This window comes from Canariomyces notabilis, assembly GCF_033297395.1.
Source record: "Canariomyces notabilis strain CBS 508.74 unplaced genomic scaffold N656scaffold_5, whole genome shotgun sequence".
NCBI classification, from domain to species: Eukaryota; Fungi; Ascomycota; class Sordariomycetes; order Sordariales; family Chaetomiaceae; genus Canariomyces; species Canariomyces notabilis.
In genome coordinates, this window is record NW_027041827.1 from 1,042,967 (window position 1) to 1,060,185 (window position 17,219).

Sequence of the window (17,219 nt, forward strand, 5' to 3'; positions counted from 1 at the left end):
TGGGTATGTCCTCCTCCGTAACATGCCATCTCACCTCCCCAACTCAATAACAAATGGAGAATCTCCAGCCGACCATTTTCCGCAGCAGCTTCGATAGCCGTCCTGCCGTCAACAGATCCCCCAGGTTGGTTCACATCAGCGCCATGTTCCAGAAGTTTTCACACAATACTCAAGTAACCCTGATCTGTGGCAAGCTGCAAAGCTGTCCAGCCTCGCCTCCCTCTCGAAGAACCTCCTCCCCGGGCATTAGGGTCAGCTCCATTTTCCAGCAACAAGTCGACCATTTCTTCACGGCCAAGGGATGCAGCTAACTGGAGTGCCGTATACTCGCCGTGCCAGCTCTCATCTCCGCGGTCGACCCTGGCTCCTAACTTGATAAGCCTCTTGGCTAGAAAAACCTTGCCTGATTTGACTGCGGCAGACAGAGGCGAAATTATTGACCCGGAATCCCGGTATCCAAGCGGGCTATATCCCCAATATGACTCTTCTAGTGATGGGAGAGGTTCCGTTGCTAAAACATAATCCACCACATGGTAATTGCTGTTCAGAATCGCGACGGTGAGAGCAACTCCTACAATCCGCGGACCCCAGTCCACCTTGTCGAGCAGTATCTTGACGATATCTAGAAGCCCTTCTTTTGCTGCGACGATAATCGCCGGAAGGTCGAGTTTGATCCTTCGGGGCCCGTCGAAATTGAAATTGAATCTTGCCGCACTCCGTGGGCGGCAACGATCTGGGGAATCCTTTGTCATTCCGTGTTTCCAAGCGTCCGGTATATGCTGGAGGACAAGGTTGAAGATCTTTTCTATTTTCTCCAGCTTAGTCTGCTTGGCCTTTGGAGTTGACCTGCGTGGTTTCGAACTCTGCGACTCTTTGTGCCGTATCTTGCTGATCGCCTCGACTACCAGCGCGACAGTCCTCTGGCGGACAGGTGCCTTCCGTTGAAGTAAGAACTCAATCAACCCTAGATCCAAATCTTCTTTGATGGCGCATTCGAGTGGCCCGTACTCACTCATGCCAGCATTGGAAAAGTCGATATTATGCGTCAAAATGCAGCGCAGTATAGCTTTGTTTCCGTCAGGGACTTTGATGGCGCTGTTCACGATCTCCGGCGCGTACTGCAGAAGAGCAGGACAAAGAAGCCCAGTTATCGTCATGAAATCCATCATCTCTTGGTTTGGAATAGCGCTCAGCTCCCCCGTCTCAACACCTCCGGCATTGAATATAGACTGGGCTATTGCCACATCGCCACTCTCAATTGCAGCTCCCAGAGCCGTTTTCCTCGAGAGAGCCCAAGTGGGTGCCTGAAAAGGCGCCTTCTCATCGAGAAAGAACCGAACCAACGCGTGGTTCTTAGCAGTGATCGATGTTATCAACGCGTCATCAAGGAGCGCGCCCTTTTGGATCAAAGATTTGCACAGCTCGAAACCGGATTGCGGAATCTCGCAACCCCTGAACTGACTGATGAGAATCCCAAGAAGAGTTTCCTTTTTGTAAACGTTCCAGGGGAGGCGGGGGCGCCCTATCCCGATTGCATCTGCAAGGGCGACGATGGCTTCGTTTTCCACAAGAAAACCGTACGATTTCCATGTGCCCATTGCCGCATGCGACAGTTAAAGGGAGGTAAGGAACAGGCGGCTGGCTCACGTAATGATAGTCTTTTTTGGGAATCTCGCTGAATGTCGGTATGTTGATATTGGCACCACTTTGTAGAAGGAAACCACACATTTCGAAGTTCCCTTCGCGTGCAGCAAGGCCAAGGGGTGTTGTTGCTTGGAGCTCGTTGACATGGCCCGGAAGGAGAGTTGAGTGCGTGAATTCCTGCAACGCATTCACGTTTGCGCCTCGTGCCACCAGGGCTTCTGCCATTTCCAAATCACCCTTCTCAACTGCCAAACCAAGCAGTGTCAGCGTTTGAAATAAACCAGGTAGCCCACCGCAGTTTGCAGCGTCAGGGTCGCCTCCCGCGTCCAATAAACGCAGGCACATCTCCTCATGTCCATCAGCGAGAGCGTGCCACACGGCATCAGAACTGGCGGGAGCTCCCGCCGCAATGAGTATTTCTGCTACCGCCCAGTGTTCTAACCTGATGGCTGAGCCCAACGGCGACTGGTCTGGATTGTCGTGATGTATGGATCGGTGTTTATTCGGCTCGGGCACGGCACCACGTTGGAGAAGCATCCGGACGGCTTGTTGTGATGTTTCCTCATCGTCGATGTCTGCTGCAAGTTGGAGGGGATATTCGCCGTCAAGTGACAACGGGACTGGAACAGGACTCTTAACATCGACTCCAGAGTCCAATACAAACTCCAAGAAGTCTAGCCTGCCTAATCTCAGAGCGCTCGATAGGCACCGGTCCTTGATGGCCGAGATGGCGACATTGGGAGTAGAGAAGAAGGTCTTGCACCGAGCGAGTCCGGCCGTTTTTACAATGTCCCATATATGTAAGACATGCTCATCCGAGTCTCGTTCCCAATCGCGATGTTCCTTATAGGAGCATTTGGCCAGCATATGGTCGTATGTTGAGAGGTTATTCACCAGAAGGTAGAGTTGCACCATGAGACTCTCTTCAGTCTCCGTTGTGGTGCGGCTTCTTACCAACGCCTGAATGATATCGTTGGATTGTCCAGGATACTCTTCTGGCATTAGGCGCCTGAGCGCCTCAGCTGCCCATGGGATGATTTGGTCTCCCTGCGGCATGTTTCGGCAATCAGAGCCTGAAGCAGATATGAGAGCGGTGATAGCGTCTGAGCTTGGCCATGAACCTCCGACACTCGTGATGATGAGAGACGTCGCTGCCGTTGGCGAAGCAGGACGAGACGGAATTGGAGCTGTGGATTTCGGTCAATCCAATATCCAGTACCAAGAGGATGAAGATCACCCACCTTGGAATCCTAATGCGCGAAGAGTCCTCATGAAGCCTAGCCAGGGGCTCCCACCCTCTACACGTTGGTGGATCGGATTAGGAGGGAAGATGAATTCGGGAAGTTTTAGTCGCGTTTGTCGAGAATCTACAACCCGAAACTGTTAATGTACCACCCTCAGAATGTCAGGTAGATGAGCATGTTAAAACTTACCCTTCAACGTCACGATTGCATCCTGTTCTCGGAGCTTGAACCCCTGGTTTTCATATCTGGAAACTTCTCTCCGTACTGTCTCAAGAGGCTCGTTCGCTGCCTTTTGCTGCAACAACTCCCGAATTTTCGAGCTCATGATCTTTTGGATGCGCCATCGTCTTATTCTTTTCTCGTATGACTCCTTGCTAAAACATCGTAAGCCACTCTAACCGCTGCTACGGGAGTGAATGTAAAAGCTGCAATCACACGCACCTCGCAACGAAACCTCTAGTTGCTCTGATGATGCCAATCACGTCGTCAAGAGCTCGCTTCTCCACAATGTGTAGTCGCTCAATCTCGGCGCGATGCGCCTCCCAATTGGGCTTCTTCATTCTGCCAGTTTGGTTGAAAGGGAAGGTGAAGCACTGAAGACTGAATGTCTGAAGGTGCCGACGTTTGGGTACTCGAGGAATGATCAGGTGTAGGTCTCAAGAGGATCCAGAAGGACAACGCAAGGGTAAAAGGGCTGTAGCATCACTCGGTGAAAAGAAGAGGGAACAGGACCTGCCAGCACCAGATCGTCATGAATCAGATGATTAGGCAGCAACAAGAGTCATCAGCTGTGAGTGCCTGTAGGCTGTCTATAGCTCCTTCTTGAAGTGGTTCCTTCCAAAATCGTCGGTTACTGACTGGCGTTGAGCAGTTGCGCATCAGAATCGGAAGGCTCTCGTCAGAGACCCATAGCCCTTGCTCAACAACCGGCAATTGGCCACTTCCAGAAGCTTTTGACAACCTAGCACCTGATTGAGGCCAGGACCTTGTCTGAATTCTTGTGAATCGGCTCGGAGGGGAAATGTTTTGTTGGACCATTCCTGATGTACAAAAAGAATCAATCACTCACTCCCAATTTTCAACTTTTTGTGCAGTCTTCAGCCCGCTTCTGCGTGGCACAAGTGACTTTCACTTCGAGATGACAGAGCTGAACTTCATACTACAGGTAGACTACCTCTTGATATTGCCTCGGACAGTCTTTCCTTGGGCTGTCTGAGCAGTGTTTATGTCGGCAACCTGCAATTTGGATCAGCATACCCCAGCCGAAGGCGCTTGACACTAGCAGCTTCCCCAAGCAAGGAACTCTTCCAGTCCTTGCAGAAATGTTCTTTTGATATTTCCCATGAACTCTACTTTCAAGAGGCTCCAACATGTCTTTTTTTTTCTTCCTCGTCAAAGCAGGGCGGTCATTTCAACGCGGCAACACCTGGTATTAAGCCCCCTTGTCAAAATATGCAATGCATTGAAAAAGGGGCTAAGGCTTGGCATTCAGGGGCTGACTTGCTGTCCTCCCTGAGGGCTGTGGAGAACATCACAACAAGTCCTCGATCTATTCACAACCGCAACATCGCAATGCAGTACCAGACCACAATTGGCAACAACTCGGAGTAGCGCATACAGTGTATGCAGAGATAATTTGAACCAATCTACTAATCTAATCATGGCATGGCCAATACCAAGAGTGGAACGAGTAGCAAGTGCTGATCACGCTGATGCCCACCTAGTGAAGGATCGAACGATCCACCCAAAGCCAGCGTTGGGAATATTGCACGCTCGAATCGGAAATGCATCGGAAATCGGGTACAATGTGCTGCCTTGTCGCTCCTTCTGCAGCGGTCTAGCGGTATATACCTGTCCTGGGACGCTGGATAAATAGCACCCGAGCTTTGAACCGGCAGCCTGATTAGAATCCGCACCCAGTCTCCATCAGCAAGGGAGTCAAACCCCAGCATTGGAACGAGGAGGAGTACCTGAGAATATTTGCGGCTGGTGGGAGGCTCCCAGTAGTCTCGGGGTCGATTAGCTCCTAGGTAGACAGGTTGCCTTCACGTTGCTACCAGGTAAGATTGCATTGCGACCACTCGCTATTGTCCGCTGTTTTCAGATTACTTTACTCATTCGTGCCACAGTCTCCCAGGAGTGTAAAGATCATACCTATGGTATACCTACATGGCTTCTTGCACCCACAACGAGCGTGAACCGGCCTGTCGGGTAATTCGAGCCGCTCAATATACCCCCATGACGATCTTTGACGTCTTGGCCTCGATATACAACCACCTGTATGCATCATGCCTTCCATGCGTCCGACCAATGTGGACTCTGGCAAGGCAGTCAGCCCCCAGAGCACAAGCGCGATTGCCGCACGATGCGGCTGACAGCGAGGACGATATTGCATACCCCGATATTGCCTCACCTAAAAAGCCGCCATGAAGGAACGGCCCGGGGTTCGGCGGCTCATGGAAGACCAGCCGAAGCGTTTCCCGTGGCATGCGGCGTAGGAATAACTCCGCCGGATTACTCTGCATGTTCGAGATTAAATGGCTGCTGTCATCCGAGTGAACCAAGCCAACTTCAACCGCTCAGCCTCTCGATACCGCGCCGCAGGAGGACGTTTCCGGGCTCAGCAGCCGTCCAAGGACTGATAAGCCCGAATACTGGGGATTTTAATATGGCGATTACCGGCAAAACGCTGCGTGATCCGATTCTAGCGTTCCGCTGACCCATGAATTGATGACGGCAAGAGCAGCAGATTTAAGTATGGCAAGATCGCCATACCACCAAGAATCCAAAATGGCGCCATTACCATCGTCTCTATCATTGTCAGTCTTTACAACCTCTATTGGGGAGTGTGAGAAGGACCTGAAGCTTCTGGAGTTGGTCGCCCCTGCCCCGACATCTCCCAGTGGACTATAACTGTATATTGGTGTGCATTTCCCCAGTATTTCTCTTTCAACTAGAAGTCCGTACGACCTGAACCAAGAGAAGACGCGACCCCGTGGACACCACGGCGGGTTTCCAAAGAGCCGGGCTCATTGCAGTTAAGGCCCCAACGCAGCCGTCTATTCAAGTTAGACCCCATGCTCCCGTTTGCGCCCCTTCTGGCCCTGCTGGGCTTCGCGAGCACCGCTCACTCGTCCGCCCTCGACAAGGCTGAGGACTTGAGTGACTGCCTAACAAAGGCTGCCGTACCCATTAGTGCTCGAGGGTCCAGTGACTGGAAGCTCGATGCGGCGCCATTCAACCTCCGGCTTAACTACACCCCGGTTGCCATAGCCGTGCCGAGGACACCTAAGCATGTGCAGGATGCCGTTGCTTGTGCGAGACAGCTTGGCATAAAAGCAAACGCAAAGTGTGGAGGGCACAGCTATGCATCCTTCGGTCTAGGCGGAGAGGACGGCCACCTGATCATTGAAATGGACCGGATGAATAAAGTGGTTCTTGACAACACCACGGGGATCGCAACAGTTGAGGGTGGTTCACGCCTTGGCCATGTCGCCTGGGAGCTCTACAATCAAGGCAAAAGAGCGTTCAGTCATGGCACTTGTCCAGGGTGAGTGAAGATTCTCACAAATCAATAAAGACTGAACTTGTATGTTGACTTGTTTAGCGTGGGTGTTGGCGGGCATGCACTCCATGGAGGATACGGGGTAAGCTCTCACACAAAGGGTCTAGCTCTGGACTGGATGGTTGGCGCAACTGTGGTCTTGGCCAACTCGACCATCGTGAACTGTTCGGCAACCGAGAACCCAGACCTGTTCTGGGCTTTGCGTGGTGCCGGGGGGTCGATGGGTATTGTCACCGAGTTCCGCTTCAACACCTTCGAGGCTCCGGAGCAGGTGACCTACTTCATCGCGCCGGTGCAATGGCCCACGGAGGCGAGGGCATTCGTGGGCGTACAAGCGGTCCAGGAGTTTGCCCAGTCCATGCCGGCTGAGCTGAACATGCGCCTGTTCATTGCCAGCCGATTCATCAACCTCGAAGGAATGTACTACGGCAACAAGGAAGACCTGCGAGCTGCTCTTGCGCCCCTGCTCAAGAAGACGAACGCCACATTGGCTCTGACGGAGACAGGTGGCTGGCTGGATCAAGTCAAGCATTTCGGGGGCGGTGTCAGCATCGACCAAGGGCACCCCTATGACGAGGTATGCTCAGAACCAAGGCCCCTCTAACGCAGGCATATATTGACAGTCCATCACAGCACGAGACATTCTATTCCACCAGCCTCTACACCAAAGCCCTCAGCGAACCCCAGCTCAAGACCTTCGTCAGCTACTGGTTCCAACACGCCAAGACGAACAAGAGAGACTGGTATGTACAGATCGACCTGCACGGGGGCAACAACTCGGCCGTGAGAGCGGTCAAGTCGGATTCAGCCTCGTATGCACACCGCGACTACTTACTCATGTACCTGTTCTACGATCGTGTCGACAAGAACCGCGTCTACCCGGCTGACGGACACACCTACATGGAGAATTTCGCCCGCAACATCACCGATGGCATGTCCAGGAGCGACTGGGGCATGTACATCAACTACCCGAACTCAAGATTGGATCAGCAAGCGGCTCAGGTTAATTACTGGGGAGGCCACTTGGCTAAGTTGCAGGCGATCAAGAAGGCCGTGGATCCGGATGATATGTTCCATCATCCGCAAGGGATTTTGCCGGCAGATGCATGAGGATCTGGCTTGGGTGTAAGAGATTTAGGTGGCGCAGATCTCTTTCACAGCCCTTAGGTTCCAGAACTTCCAGGTGCCCGTGTATGGAGAAGCTAAGGTAGATAGATATAGACGACTAAACAGTGCTCTAGTTCTGTTCAAAGGTGATGAACCTCAATGGCCGAACAGTTGTCTCGACAACCTCGAATCCATGATATCCCCAGTCCTAGAGTAAAGGCGGTGGCGATGGAATCTTACACGAGTTGATAGCATAACAGCAAGGCCTCGAACACACACGACCGAGGTACCGGTATGGGCACATATTCAAGCCGCGTTTCTTCATTTATGTATAAGGTATGCAGTATCTTGCGATCACAACCATCCGCAACGGAACCTCAACAACCCAGAACAAAATAAGGGGTAATCACCACCGACGCCAACTGATGCAAACCCTCCTCTTCCAACGTCCCAACCCCCAATACAAACAAACCCATAATGCCATCCCCCACCACCTCCCCAAAACCCAACAACCAAAAGTCATGCACTATGTAAACCGCACCTCATCAAACAACCCAGCCCTAACCTGCACCAGACTCGCCAGCTCAAACAAAAAGCTTTGCAGGATAATCACATTGGTCAGCACATGCGACACGGACGCCGTGTGCCCCCGCCCATCTCCCTTCCCTTCCCCATCATCCGCATCCGCATCCCCATCTTCGCCCTGCCCATCCTCAGACGGAGCGAGCAACGCATCCTCCCCACCGCCTTCCTCCGCCTTAGCCTCCTCCTCCTCCTGCTCAGCATCGGGTTCGCCCGTGGCAGTCCGCTGCCGATCAAAGCTCAGCGGGATGGGCTTGACGACCTCCTCCTCCGAGACCTTGGGCTTGGTGATCTTGGGAATCCCCACCCGCCGCGCGAGGATGCTCTGGTCGATGGCCTGAAAGGCCCTGGCCTGGCTGGTGAAGGCGTCTTCCTTGACAACGGTGTGGGTGTGGGTTTCCCACGGAGGCTGCTGCTGCTGCTGGGGTGCGCCGGGAGGATAGGATCTCGCGCCGCCTAGCCCGGGGTTGTTCGGTCCTGGCCCACCACCACCACCACCACGTAACGGCGTGTCAGGGACCGGGCTAGAGGATTGCTCGGAGGCTTGGCCCCGCTTTACCTCCTTGCGGCCTCGCGGACTCCCTGACCGGGAGGGCGTGCCAAGCTCGGAGAGGATGCGCTGCGCAAAGCCTTCCAGTCCAGACGGCCTCTCGCGGGACGCGTTACGCCCCTCGTCGAAGAGAGGCCGTTCCAGGTAAGGAGTGCTGCTCGTGCCGGAAGTCTGCGGAGTGGGGGTTCTAGTCGGGGGGCGTTTGGGAGGGGGGTCGGCGCAATCTGCTATTTGAAAGGCCTCGCGGCGCTGTTGGAGCAGGTCGTCGAAGCGGGGGATGGTTTCTCGGTAGGCTTCTACTTGCCCAGTGAGGGTCTGGAGAATGCTGAGGAGACGAGGTAGGCTCGACTGGATCCACCTCGGGCGGCGGCGAGACTCCAGCATGGATTGCATTTGCTTGTACTCGGTGTACTCCTGCGACTCTGGGTCTAATGGCGGCTCGGGTAAAGGGGGGCCGTCCTCCTCTTCATAGACATAGTTCTGGGGGTTTCTTAGAAACCATCCTTCCAGGTGCATGAATCCGCAGGCAGCGAGATCAAAAACCGCTTCGGTCAGCGAGAGATTCATATCGACGGGGTTGAGAAAAAAGTTCTCGAGGCGATCAAGCACGATGTTCAGTAAGGGATCACTCGGGTGGAGGGTATGGGGCCGGACGTCTCTTGGTGCTCCGGGCAAGCTATCGGGGATGGCGGGCAGTTCCCGATTATTGGTTGACGTTTTCGGCGTGACCAACTTGATGGAACAAGGGTGATTTTCTAGTCGCACCAATGTATCCTTCAAGATATTGTTGTAGATCTCGTCAAAATTGTCCTGCCCGCCAATAGTTCCGGCCAGAGACATGAGATACTCAACCTCCTGTTGATGGGCACCTGAAGTTCGATGGTGGGACTCGGCAAGCACACCTTCTGTATAGAGCAGAGTGATGACCGCGTATCGATGATGCCTCTTGAGAATCACCGATATTAGCTGGAGAGTAACGTAAACAGTCTGGTTATTCTGAGACCTGAGGCATGCTAAAATTAGATCAACCAGGTTGAAGAGCAGCGGATCTGCGGCAGCCTCGCCCTTGGAGGCCATCATTGTTGCTAGGTCTAGCGACTTTCGCTTCCGGGCGGCGCTCACGACGTCCCCAGAACCGGGATTGACAGAACCCACGATGTCGGGCAAGGCGAGCAAGTAGTGTAGAATTAGGTTAACCATATCAGGATGATCTACCGATTCCAATATCCGCCGGAGATATGTTAATACAGCAACGGATGAGCCTCCATCGATATCGGACGACTCGAGGAGAGATGGGTATCTGAGATGTTAGTGGGTGGGCGCCATTCTCGCTGCAGACAAAGAGACGCTTACAATAATTGTTGCAGGAAAATAACCTGGAAATGTTCCAACAAAGTCGACTTGACCTCGACCGACTTGCAGTGGTTCAGGACATCTTGCCAAAACAGGAGGTGGGACAGGAACGTGTCCAGGTGCGACTGGAACTCGAACGAACAGGAGCTGACAATTTCGTAGTTGGACTTGGGGTGTTGGTAGTCGGAAAAGGCCAGGACAGGTGGGAGTTCGTTGGGAGGGTGATCAATAACTAGCTTGCGGCTCAGTTGACTATACAGAGCACCCAAACCAGTCGCCATTAGCGTCGAAAGGTCGCTTTCGACAATCCACTGCTCGAGAAGGACAGAACTTGAGGCGGCTTCGATGATGTAGAGTAGACCAGTCCTCGCAAAATCCCCAATCTTGCCCTCATGGTGGATATAGTCCATAAGGAGGTAGAACAGGGGGAAGTCCTGCTTCTGCGTCCTGCCAGCAAACTTCTCATGGTAGCCCAATTGTTTTGCATTCGAGGGGCCATTCTGCTGGGATTTGAACCATGCCGTCAGGATTTCCGGGTTGAGGCGGATTTTGGTGGTGACATTGAAGGCCAACTCGACGACGCGGGCCTCGGTGTCGTTCCCCAGACGGATGCTATTGGGGCCGGTTATGCGCACCAATAGGTTTGTAAGGCTGGCAGAAAAGTTCTCATTTTCAACAAATGCTTCCTCCTCGCTCTCGATCAGGGTTGCGAAGAAGAGCACGGCCTCCTTGATAATCCACTCATTCAAGGAGCTCGCTGCAATCTTGGCGACGGGGATGTAGACCTGCTTGGCCGCCGAGAAGGCTATGCAAGGGTGCGGAAGCGGGCGGCGAGACTCGTCGCTCAACAAGCTTGTCAGTTCCTGTAGAAGGATCTCGATGCGTTCTGCAGCTTCCACATCGTGAGCTAGGTTGGACGAGTTGCGCCATGTGTGCTGGGCCGGAGTCACCAAGGTCAGCGAGGGAGACGGGGAGATGGAAAACGGACGACGCGCTGAACGTCGCTAGGGAAACCGCATAATGCTCACCAGTAGCTGGCTGTATTCCTTCTCGAACCGATGCAAACGACGAGCGGGATCCTTCGCAAAATCCCGGCGGGAGTTTGCCGAGGAGAGCGGCGTATGTGCTAAGAGTCGCGACCACTGTAGAAACGTTGCAGTGTTAGCAAATGCCCGTAGTCCAGCAGTACAGTAGCGCGCATCATTCATTGGGGCGACTCACAAACTCCATAGCGTCCTTGGATGCATCTCGGGGAATGAGACGAAGCTGTGCAAACGACGTTCTGACCCTTGGGATGCTCTAAGTCGAATGCATGAAATATCTCGTTCCAGATGTCGCGAATTTGTTTAGCCGTTTTGGGTTCTGGAAGGTCGCGTCCAGGCCCGGCTCCGCTGCCGGCCCGGCAGGCCCCTCCCCTTTCCTCGGCCGGCAGCTAAGACCCTGGAACTGAGAGCACGGACGCTGTCAGGGGTGCCATGTCCTGCCGACTGGCTGCGGTTCACTCGAACAATCTTTCCATTTTTTATCCGTACAAGATTCGTTATCCAAAGACGCAACTTCCTCCTTCTTCGCAGGCAGAACATCAATCTCCGACATACCACGATAGTCTGTCATCATGGCTGCTTGCCCGGTGTATCGGCAGGAACTGAATGCGGAACCGCTTGTACCGTTTAGGCTGCAACCTGACTGCGACATGGCTTCTTCAGGGGATTCATCAACCGTGTTCAGATCCATCTTAGTTATTGGTCGCGTCCGGTAAAGTCCCGACTCTGGGTTCGATCTCTGTCAAAGTCAGGTTGCTTTCTTGCGAACGGTCCTATAGCAAATGCACACATTGCTACTTTTCACCTTGCGCCGTCCGGTGCTGTCTTCAGGTAACCGGATCCGAGGGCCCTGCGTCCGGTGAGAACGCGACGGGAGCTTCGCAACCAGTCGTCCGAGAAAAAGCACGTTGAAAAAATGCACGAGGGACTGGACGTCGTATTCCGACAAAGTTTCAAGGCGACGAAGCATAATGTGCATCTTTGGGTTCCATCATGGCCAGATATCGACTCTGGGCGAATAACTTAAGTGCCCTAGGGTGACTGGATGAGCTCCTGCAACCCCGACAGGTTGTCACAGTCCGGGTCTGTCTCCTATCGTGAATTTGCGGAGCCCAAGCCCGATAGCGTTGTCACTCCGACCAATTCCGGCCTGACTGGTCGGGAGTCTGTTTCTCCACGGGCCGTTACTGGACGGCGGCCTGCAGCGGCCCATCTGCAGGCCCCGTTCCGAACGTTAACCAAGAACTGCCTCGGCAACACGCCACTCGCTCTCAGATGCCGAACAACTTCCCCCACACTCTGACTCTGGGGGCAGGGCGGCTATCAGCCTGCAGCGGTACCTCATCGCTCTCATTCGACAAGTGGTCTCATTCGCTGGACCTTTGATACACGGTGGACTTGGCCAGACCTGGATCCATCGAACCGCCAATGCAGGTTTTGATTCGAGGCTGAGCAATTGTGCGTCAGCGAATGAGGTCGCACAGCCGCCTTCCGACCGGGATGTCATGGTCATCTTGGCCGCAGGAAACGGCAAGGCACATGTACCGACGCCTTCGAGCTTCAGACATAAGAGTTCTTTTGGACCCCAGTATTTCCGTCTTCCTGGACAACTCTCTTCTGGATCCCGCTGAAGGCTTTTGGCAAACCAAACAGACTTGATTGACTTCGCCTTCATTGCCCTACCGCAGTTGCACCTGTCTTACACTGGTAGCGTTGCTGAGGAGAATCGCTGAGAGGTTCTGAGGTGTCTCCATTCCATTTCGATGAGAGACCGGACGGTGCTTTCGGCATGGGGTTCTTCGTCAGGACTAAGAAGGTGAAAAAGGAGTCACCGAAGTCCCCGCCCAAAGGGCAAAGGCATACCCCTCCGAAATACCGGCCGGTGCTTCCGCCGCCACCAACCCAGGTCTCGCAGAGTTGGGATCCCTATCGCCAACCGGTACCCTTTCAACCAGCGGGCCTCCTTCCACCGCCCCCCGGATGGACAGCTACACCGCAGCCTCCGACTGCCTATATTCCCCCGGGAACATATCCACCCATCGTGGTAAACCAGCACCATTACTACCTCGGAGGCCCGCCCCCTTCGCAAGCCCCTGAACCGCCGCGCACAGAATTCTCGCCCCCGGGAAAGCTGAATCTTGAACCGGCAGTAAACTGGGCCAAGGAGATATGTCAAGCAACATGCGTCTCGCAGTTGATAAACCAGTCGCGGCCACTGTGGAGTGATTGCGGGAGTCAGCTGGTTGGCCAAGGCAACGCTGTGATGGATCAAGTATCCAACCGCTTTGATCATGTGTTGACCATGATTGACCGGGGTAACTGCGATGGGAAAGAGCAGGACTTGATGGCCTGGGCGCCAATGCAGTCACCCTCGCAATCCGCGCCGCCCGGCGCCTCGGCTAGAGAGAAGGGCTTGCCCAAGGGAAGCCGGAAACCGCACAGTAAAGGCAATCCCAAGGGGCAGACAACCGCAGCAGCAACAGTCGTGTCGGGGAGCATCTTCTCAAGAGTCGATCGCTACGCCAACTCAAGATTGCCTATGGATTTGCCGCCTCTGAAACTGTATGACAGAATGATCGTTTCCCCGCTTTGCCAACGTGCCATTGACCGTTCCTATCAGATACATTTCTACCTATCCACTGCTGTGCCTGGCAGCGCAGTACTCTGAACGTGTCTATGACAAGCCGTCGGGCTCGGAGCGGCATTTCCATGTCGACGCGGACTGGAAGGCCGGCACCAAAGCCATGGTCATCAAGTCCATGCCAATGGACTACATGAACACCATTGTCTTTGCCATTCGTGGAACCGCTAGTTTTATGGATTGGGCCGTGAACCTCAACATGGAGCCCAAGTCTCCCGAGGGATTTTTGGTAACTAGTTCCGTTCCTTTCAACCCAAGTCGAACAGTGACACTAACTCGGGCAGGATGACCCCGGAAACCTCTGCCATGCCGGGTTCCTCTCTGTCGCCCGTAAAATGGTGGCACCCGTGGCCCGCCGCCTGTGCAACCTGCTTGAGGAGGACCCCGGCCGCGCCTCGTACTCGCTGCTCATCACGGGCCACAGTGCTGGCGGTGCAGTTGCATCCCTCCTGTACAGTCACATGCTCGCCAAATCCAAGTCGGCCGAGAGCCAGCTGAATGCGGTGGCCAGCTGCTTCAAGAGGGTGCATTGCATCACCTTTGGCACACCGCCGGTGAGCCTCATGCCCTTGACACCGCCCAGGCCTCCCTCGAAAAATTTGTTCCTCAGCTTCGTCAATGAAGGGGACCCGGTGGCGAGGGCGGACAAGGCGTATGTGAAGAGCCTTCTGGAGCTGTTTGTTGCGCCGGCGCCGCCCGTTCCCGCGGAAAAAGCACAAGTCGGAGGCAACAGCACCAAGAAGCCGCCCAAGGGGGACAAGATGTTTAGCAGGCGCTCGGCGGCGGCTGGAGGCGGCTCGAAAACAAAGAGTGCGGGTCCGGTATGGAAAGTCCCGCCGAACACGTTGAGCTGCGCAGGTCAGATAGTGGTGCTGCGGACGGGTAGTCCGAAGGCACGACTCAGCGGGAAGAAGACAACAGTGGAAGAGCGAATACAAGAAGGCGTGGTAGCGCAGCTGGCGACAGACGAGCAGCTCCGTACCGTCATTTGGGGAGATCCCGTCAGCCATATGATGAAGCTCTATGCTGGGAGGATCGAGACGCTTGCTGTTAACGCCGTCATCGGGCAGGGAGCGTGATTATTGCGACACGATTGGCTTGGAAAGGGGTTCTTTTCTTCTGGGGAATGATGCCATGAAATGATACCAAGGAGTTCAGGGTAATCGTGTCTTTTCTAGGGTTTATGTCGGGCGCATCGTGGCCAATGAGTTGTGCCTTTCAAGGCATCATCGGGCGCTTCTTCCCCAGAGGAACTGGCGGGTTGCAAGTTCGAATCGTTGACGGGAGTTATAACAGCGTAACGAATTCTACGTACGACGATAGCACATATATCTGGGCCAGCATTGATGCAAGATTGCAAACCATTCCCTCAGTATTACCGTCAAGTGGGTGGGAGGATGCCAGGGTCTCTTTCACCGAGAGCAAAGGCCAAATCTCAGCGCTATCACAGAGCAAATTGACCCCTCCAAAGCTACCCCACTACGCGCCATTAACTGCAAGCTCGCCGTCCCAAGTTTCCCAACGTTCGTGGCCCAACGTAGAAGACCGGGAGTTCTCAACAGCTTGAAATATGGATCTCGACCCAAAGATTCGTACGGACATTCCATTTCTCACTGTGCCTCCAGAGTCTAACCACAAGTTATTGTAGCGCAGTACTCGACCGGCGACCCGACCTCCTTCGCCTACCCCACGGCCCGCGAACGCTGGCCCGTCATTATCGTGAGATTGCACCCTCATTCCCCTGTCGCCTCAGCAACCAAGCACAGCTTGCTAAGTCTGGTTTTCTCTTCAGACACAAGCCATTGACGATGCATACCGATCCGTGGCCGCTTGCGACGACGCGGCCAAGCGCGATGAGGGCAAGAAGATTGTGGAGGAGCTCGCCCGACTGAAATACGAGGTGCAACACGACCGGGCCTTGACGTTTGTTCCCTGTTCTTGGCTTTTGGATGCGAGAAACATGCTAAAACCATGAGGGGGCAGTCCGATTCGAGACGATGGATACCCCGACGTCGCCGTCTATAACAGGGAGCTCGAGCAGCTAGGCAATCCCACCTGGCTCAAGGCCCCCTGGCTGTTCACCGAGTGCTATCTCTTCCGGTGTGTTTCCCCCTTTTTACCCTCCCCCTAATCACCGACGTTGGAGTTTGGACTAACCGTCTCCCTGCCCTCCAGCCGCATCAGCACCTCCTTCGCCCTCTCCCAGTACTGGAAAAACTACGACGTCTTCGCCCGGCAAAAGATCAAGACCTTCCGCTCCTCACGGCCCGCCGTGCTCGAACTGGCCGCGCGGTACAAGGAACTAGTCACGCAGATACGATCGACACAGGCGCATGACACCGAAGCGGACAAGCTGCTCTTTGCCGAGATGTTCGAAGTCTGCCTATGGGGCAACGCGACCGACCTTTCGCTCCTAACGAGCCTGACGTACGACGACATCCAGAAGCTGCAGGGGTCCGAGGCGCGCCGCGCCGCCGAGAAGAATATCCTCATCAACGACCTCGACAAGGCCTACGCCCATCTCATTGCCGCCAAGAAAAAGGGACAAGACCGTCGCGTCGACATCGTCCTGGACAACGCCGGCTTCGAGCTCTACGTTGACCTCATTTTGGCAGGATATCTACTCTCCTCCGGCCTGGCCACGACCGTGGTCCTGCACCCCAAGTCGATCCCCTGGTTCGTGTCGGACGTGCTACCGGCGGATTTTGCCTCGCTCTTGAACGCGCTGGCGGATCCCAGGGGGTTCTATGAGACGCCGACCGAGGAGGATCAGTTGCAGGGCGTGACGCCGGAGAAGCTGAGCGAGAAGGAGGTGGAGGAGTTGGGGTTTCTGTTCGCGGAATGGAGTCGGTTCCATGCTGAGGGTATGCTGCTTCTCCGGCCGAACCGGGTGTGGACGGGTCCGGGGAGCTACTGGAGGCTGCCTGCGGAGGCGCCGGAGCTGGTGCAGGATTTGAAAGGGAGTGAGATGGTGGTTTTTAAGGGGGATTTGAATTATAGGAAGCTGACTGGGGATGTGAGTCTGTCTCTTCTTGGGCTGTAGCGTTCTTGGGCTGACTCAACTCGGGTGGGATAGGCGAGCTGGGATCCGACGACACCGTTTACTGAGGCGATTGGGCCGCTTGGTCCGGGATTCGGAATCAATGTTCTGGCGCTGAGGACGTGCAAGGCGGATGTGGTGGTGGGGTTGAAGCCTGGGGAGGACGAGAGGTTGAGGCAAATGGAAGGGGGAGGTGGCGAGTCAGGGGCTCGTAAGTGGGCGTGGAATGGCAAGTGGGCTGTGGTGTCGTTCTCCAGGGGGGTATAAAGGCAACTGTTGCAACAATCAAAAGGCCAGCCACACACAAGACAGCTAGGAGCATGGAGAATGGGCATCATAGAACGCTAAGAAGATTTGACGGTTCACCAAGGGAGCTACCGATACACAACCTAAAGCGACACTTTGAATCTTGCTCGCTTCCCAATAATTCAAACCTCTTGTCATAGTTGA

At 54.5% G+C, this 17,219-nt stretch overlaps 5 protein-coding genes across 5 annotated transcripts; 3 read left to right on the top strand and 2 right to left on the bottom strand.

Annotated features, from left to right (window-relative positions):
* Positions 1–158: 158 nt before the first annotated feature.
* Positions 159–3,448, bottom strand: N656DRAFT_843522 (ankyrin; the record flags this gene model as incomplete). Its single annotated transcript, XM_064819096.1, has 6 exons — positions 159–1,487; positions 1,582–1,889; positions 1,938–2,831; positions 2,886–3,011; positions 3,078–3,262; positions 3,330–3,448. The coding sequence occupies 6 exons, from the start codon at positions 3,446–3,448 to the stop codon at positions 159–161; spliced, it is 2,961 nt and encodes a 986-aa protein (XP_064672388.1).
* A 2,517-nt stretch (positions 3,449–5,965) lies between these two features.
* N656DRAFT_796440 (Glucooligosaccharide oxidase) lies at positions 5,966–7,563 on the top strand (the record flags this gene model as incomplete). The annotated part of the gene is made up of 3 exons (XM_064817523.1): positions 5,966–6,438; positions 6,496–7,030; positions 7,087–7,563. The coding sequence occupies 3 exons, from the start codon at positions 5,966–5,968 to the stop codon at positions 7,561–7,563; spliced, it is 1,485 nt and encodes a 494-aa protein (XP_064672389.1).
* Positions 7,564–8,086: 523 nt separating this feature from the next.
* N656DRAFT_796441 (uncharacterized protein) lies at positions 8,087–11,275 on the bottom strand (the record flags this gene model as incomplete). Its single annotated transcript, XM_064817524.1, has 4 exons — positions 8,087–9,992; positions 10,046–10,980; positions 11,074–11,187; positions 11,267–11,275. 4 exons carry the CDS (start codon positions 11,273–11,275, stop codon positions 8,087–8,089), a joined length of 2,964 nt encoding a protein of 987 aa, XP_064672390.1.
* Positions 11,276–13,120: 1,845 nt separating this feature from the next.
* N656DRAFT_694927 (alpha/beta-hydrolase) lies at positions 13,121–14,802 on the top strand (the record flags this gene model as incomplete). The annotated part of the gene is made up of 3 exons (XM_064810683.1): positions 13,121–13,650; positions 13,709–13,958; positions 14,014–14,802. Coding segments are annotated over 3 exons (1,569 nt in total), but the record flags the coding sequence as incomplete, so codon positions are not given.
* A 497-nt stretch (positions 14,803–15,299) lies between these two features.
* Positions 15,300–17,036, top strand: N656DRAFT_788227 (putative UPF0364 protein; the record flags this gene model as incomplete). The annotated part of the gene is made up of 6 exons (XM_064816676.1): positions 15,300–15,321; positions 15,378–15,448; positions 15,522–15,652; positions 15,713–15,829; positions 15,905–16,745; positions 16,806–17,036. 6 exons carry the CDS (start codon positions 15,300–15,302, stop codon positions 17,034–17,036), a joined length of 1,413 nt encoding a protein of 470 aa, XP_064672392.1.
* Between the last annotated feature and the right edge of the window lie 183 nt (positions 17,037–17,219).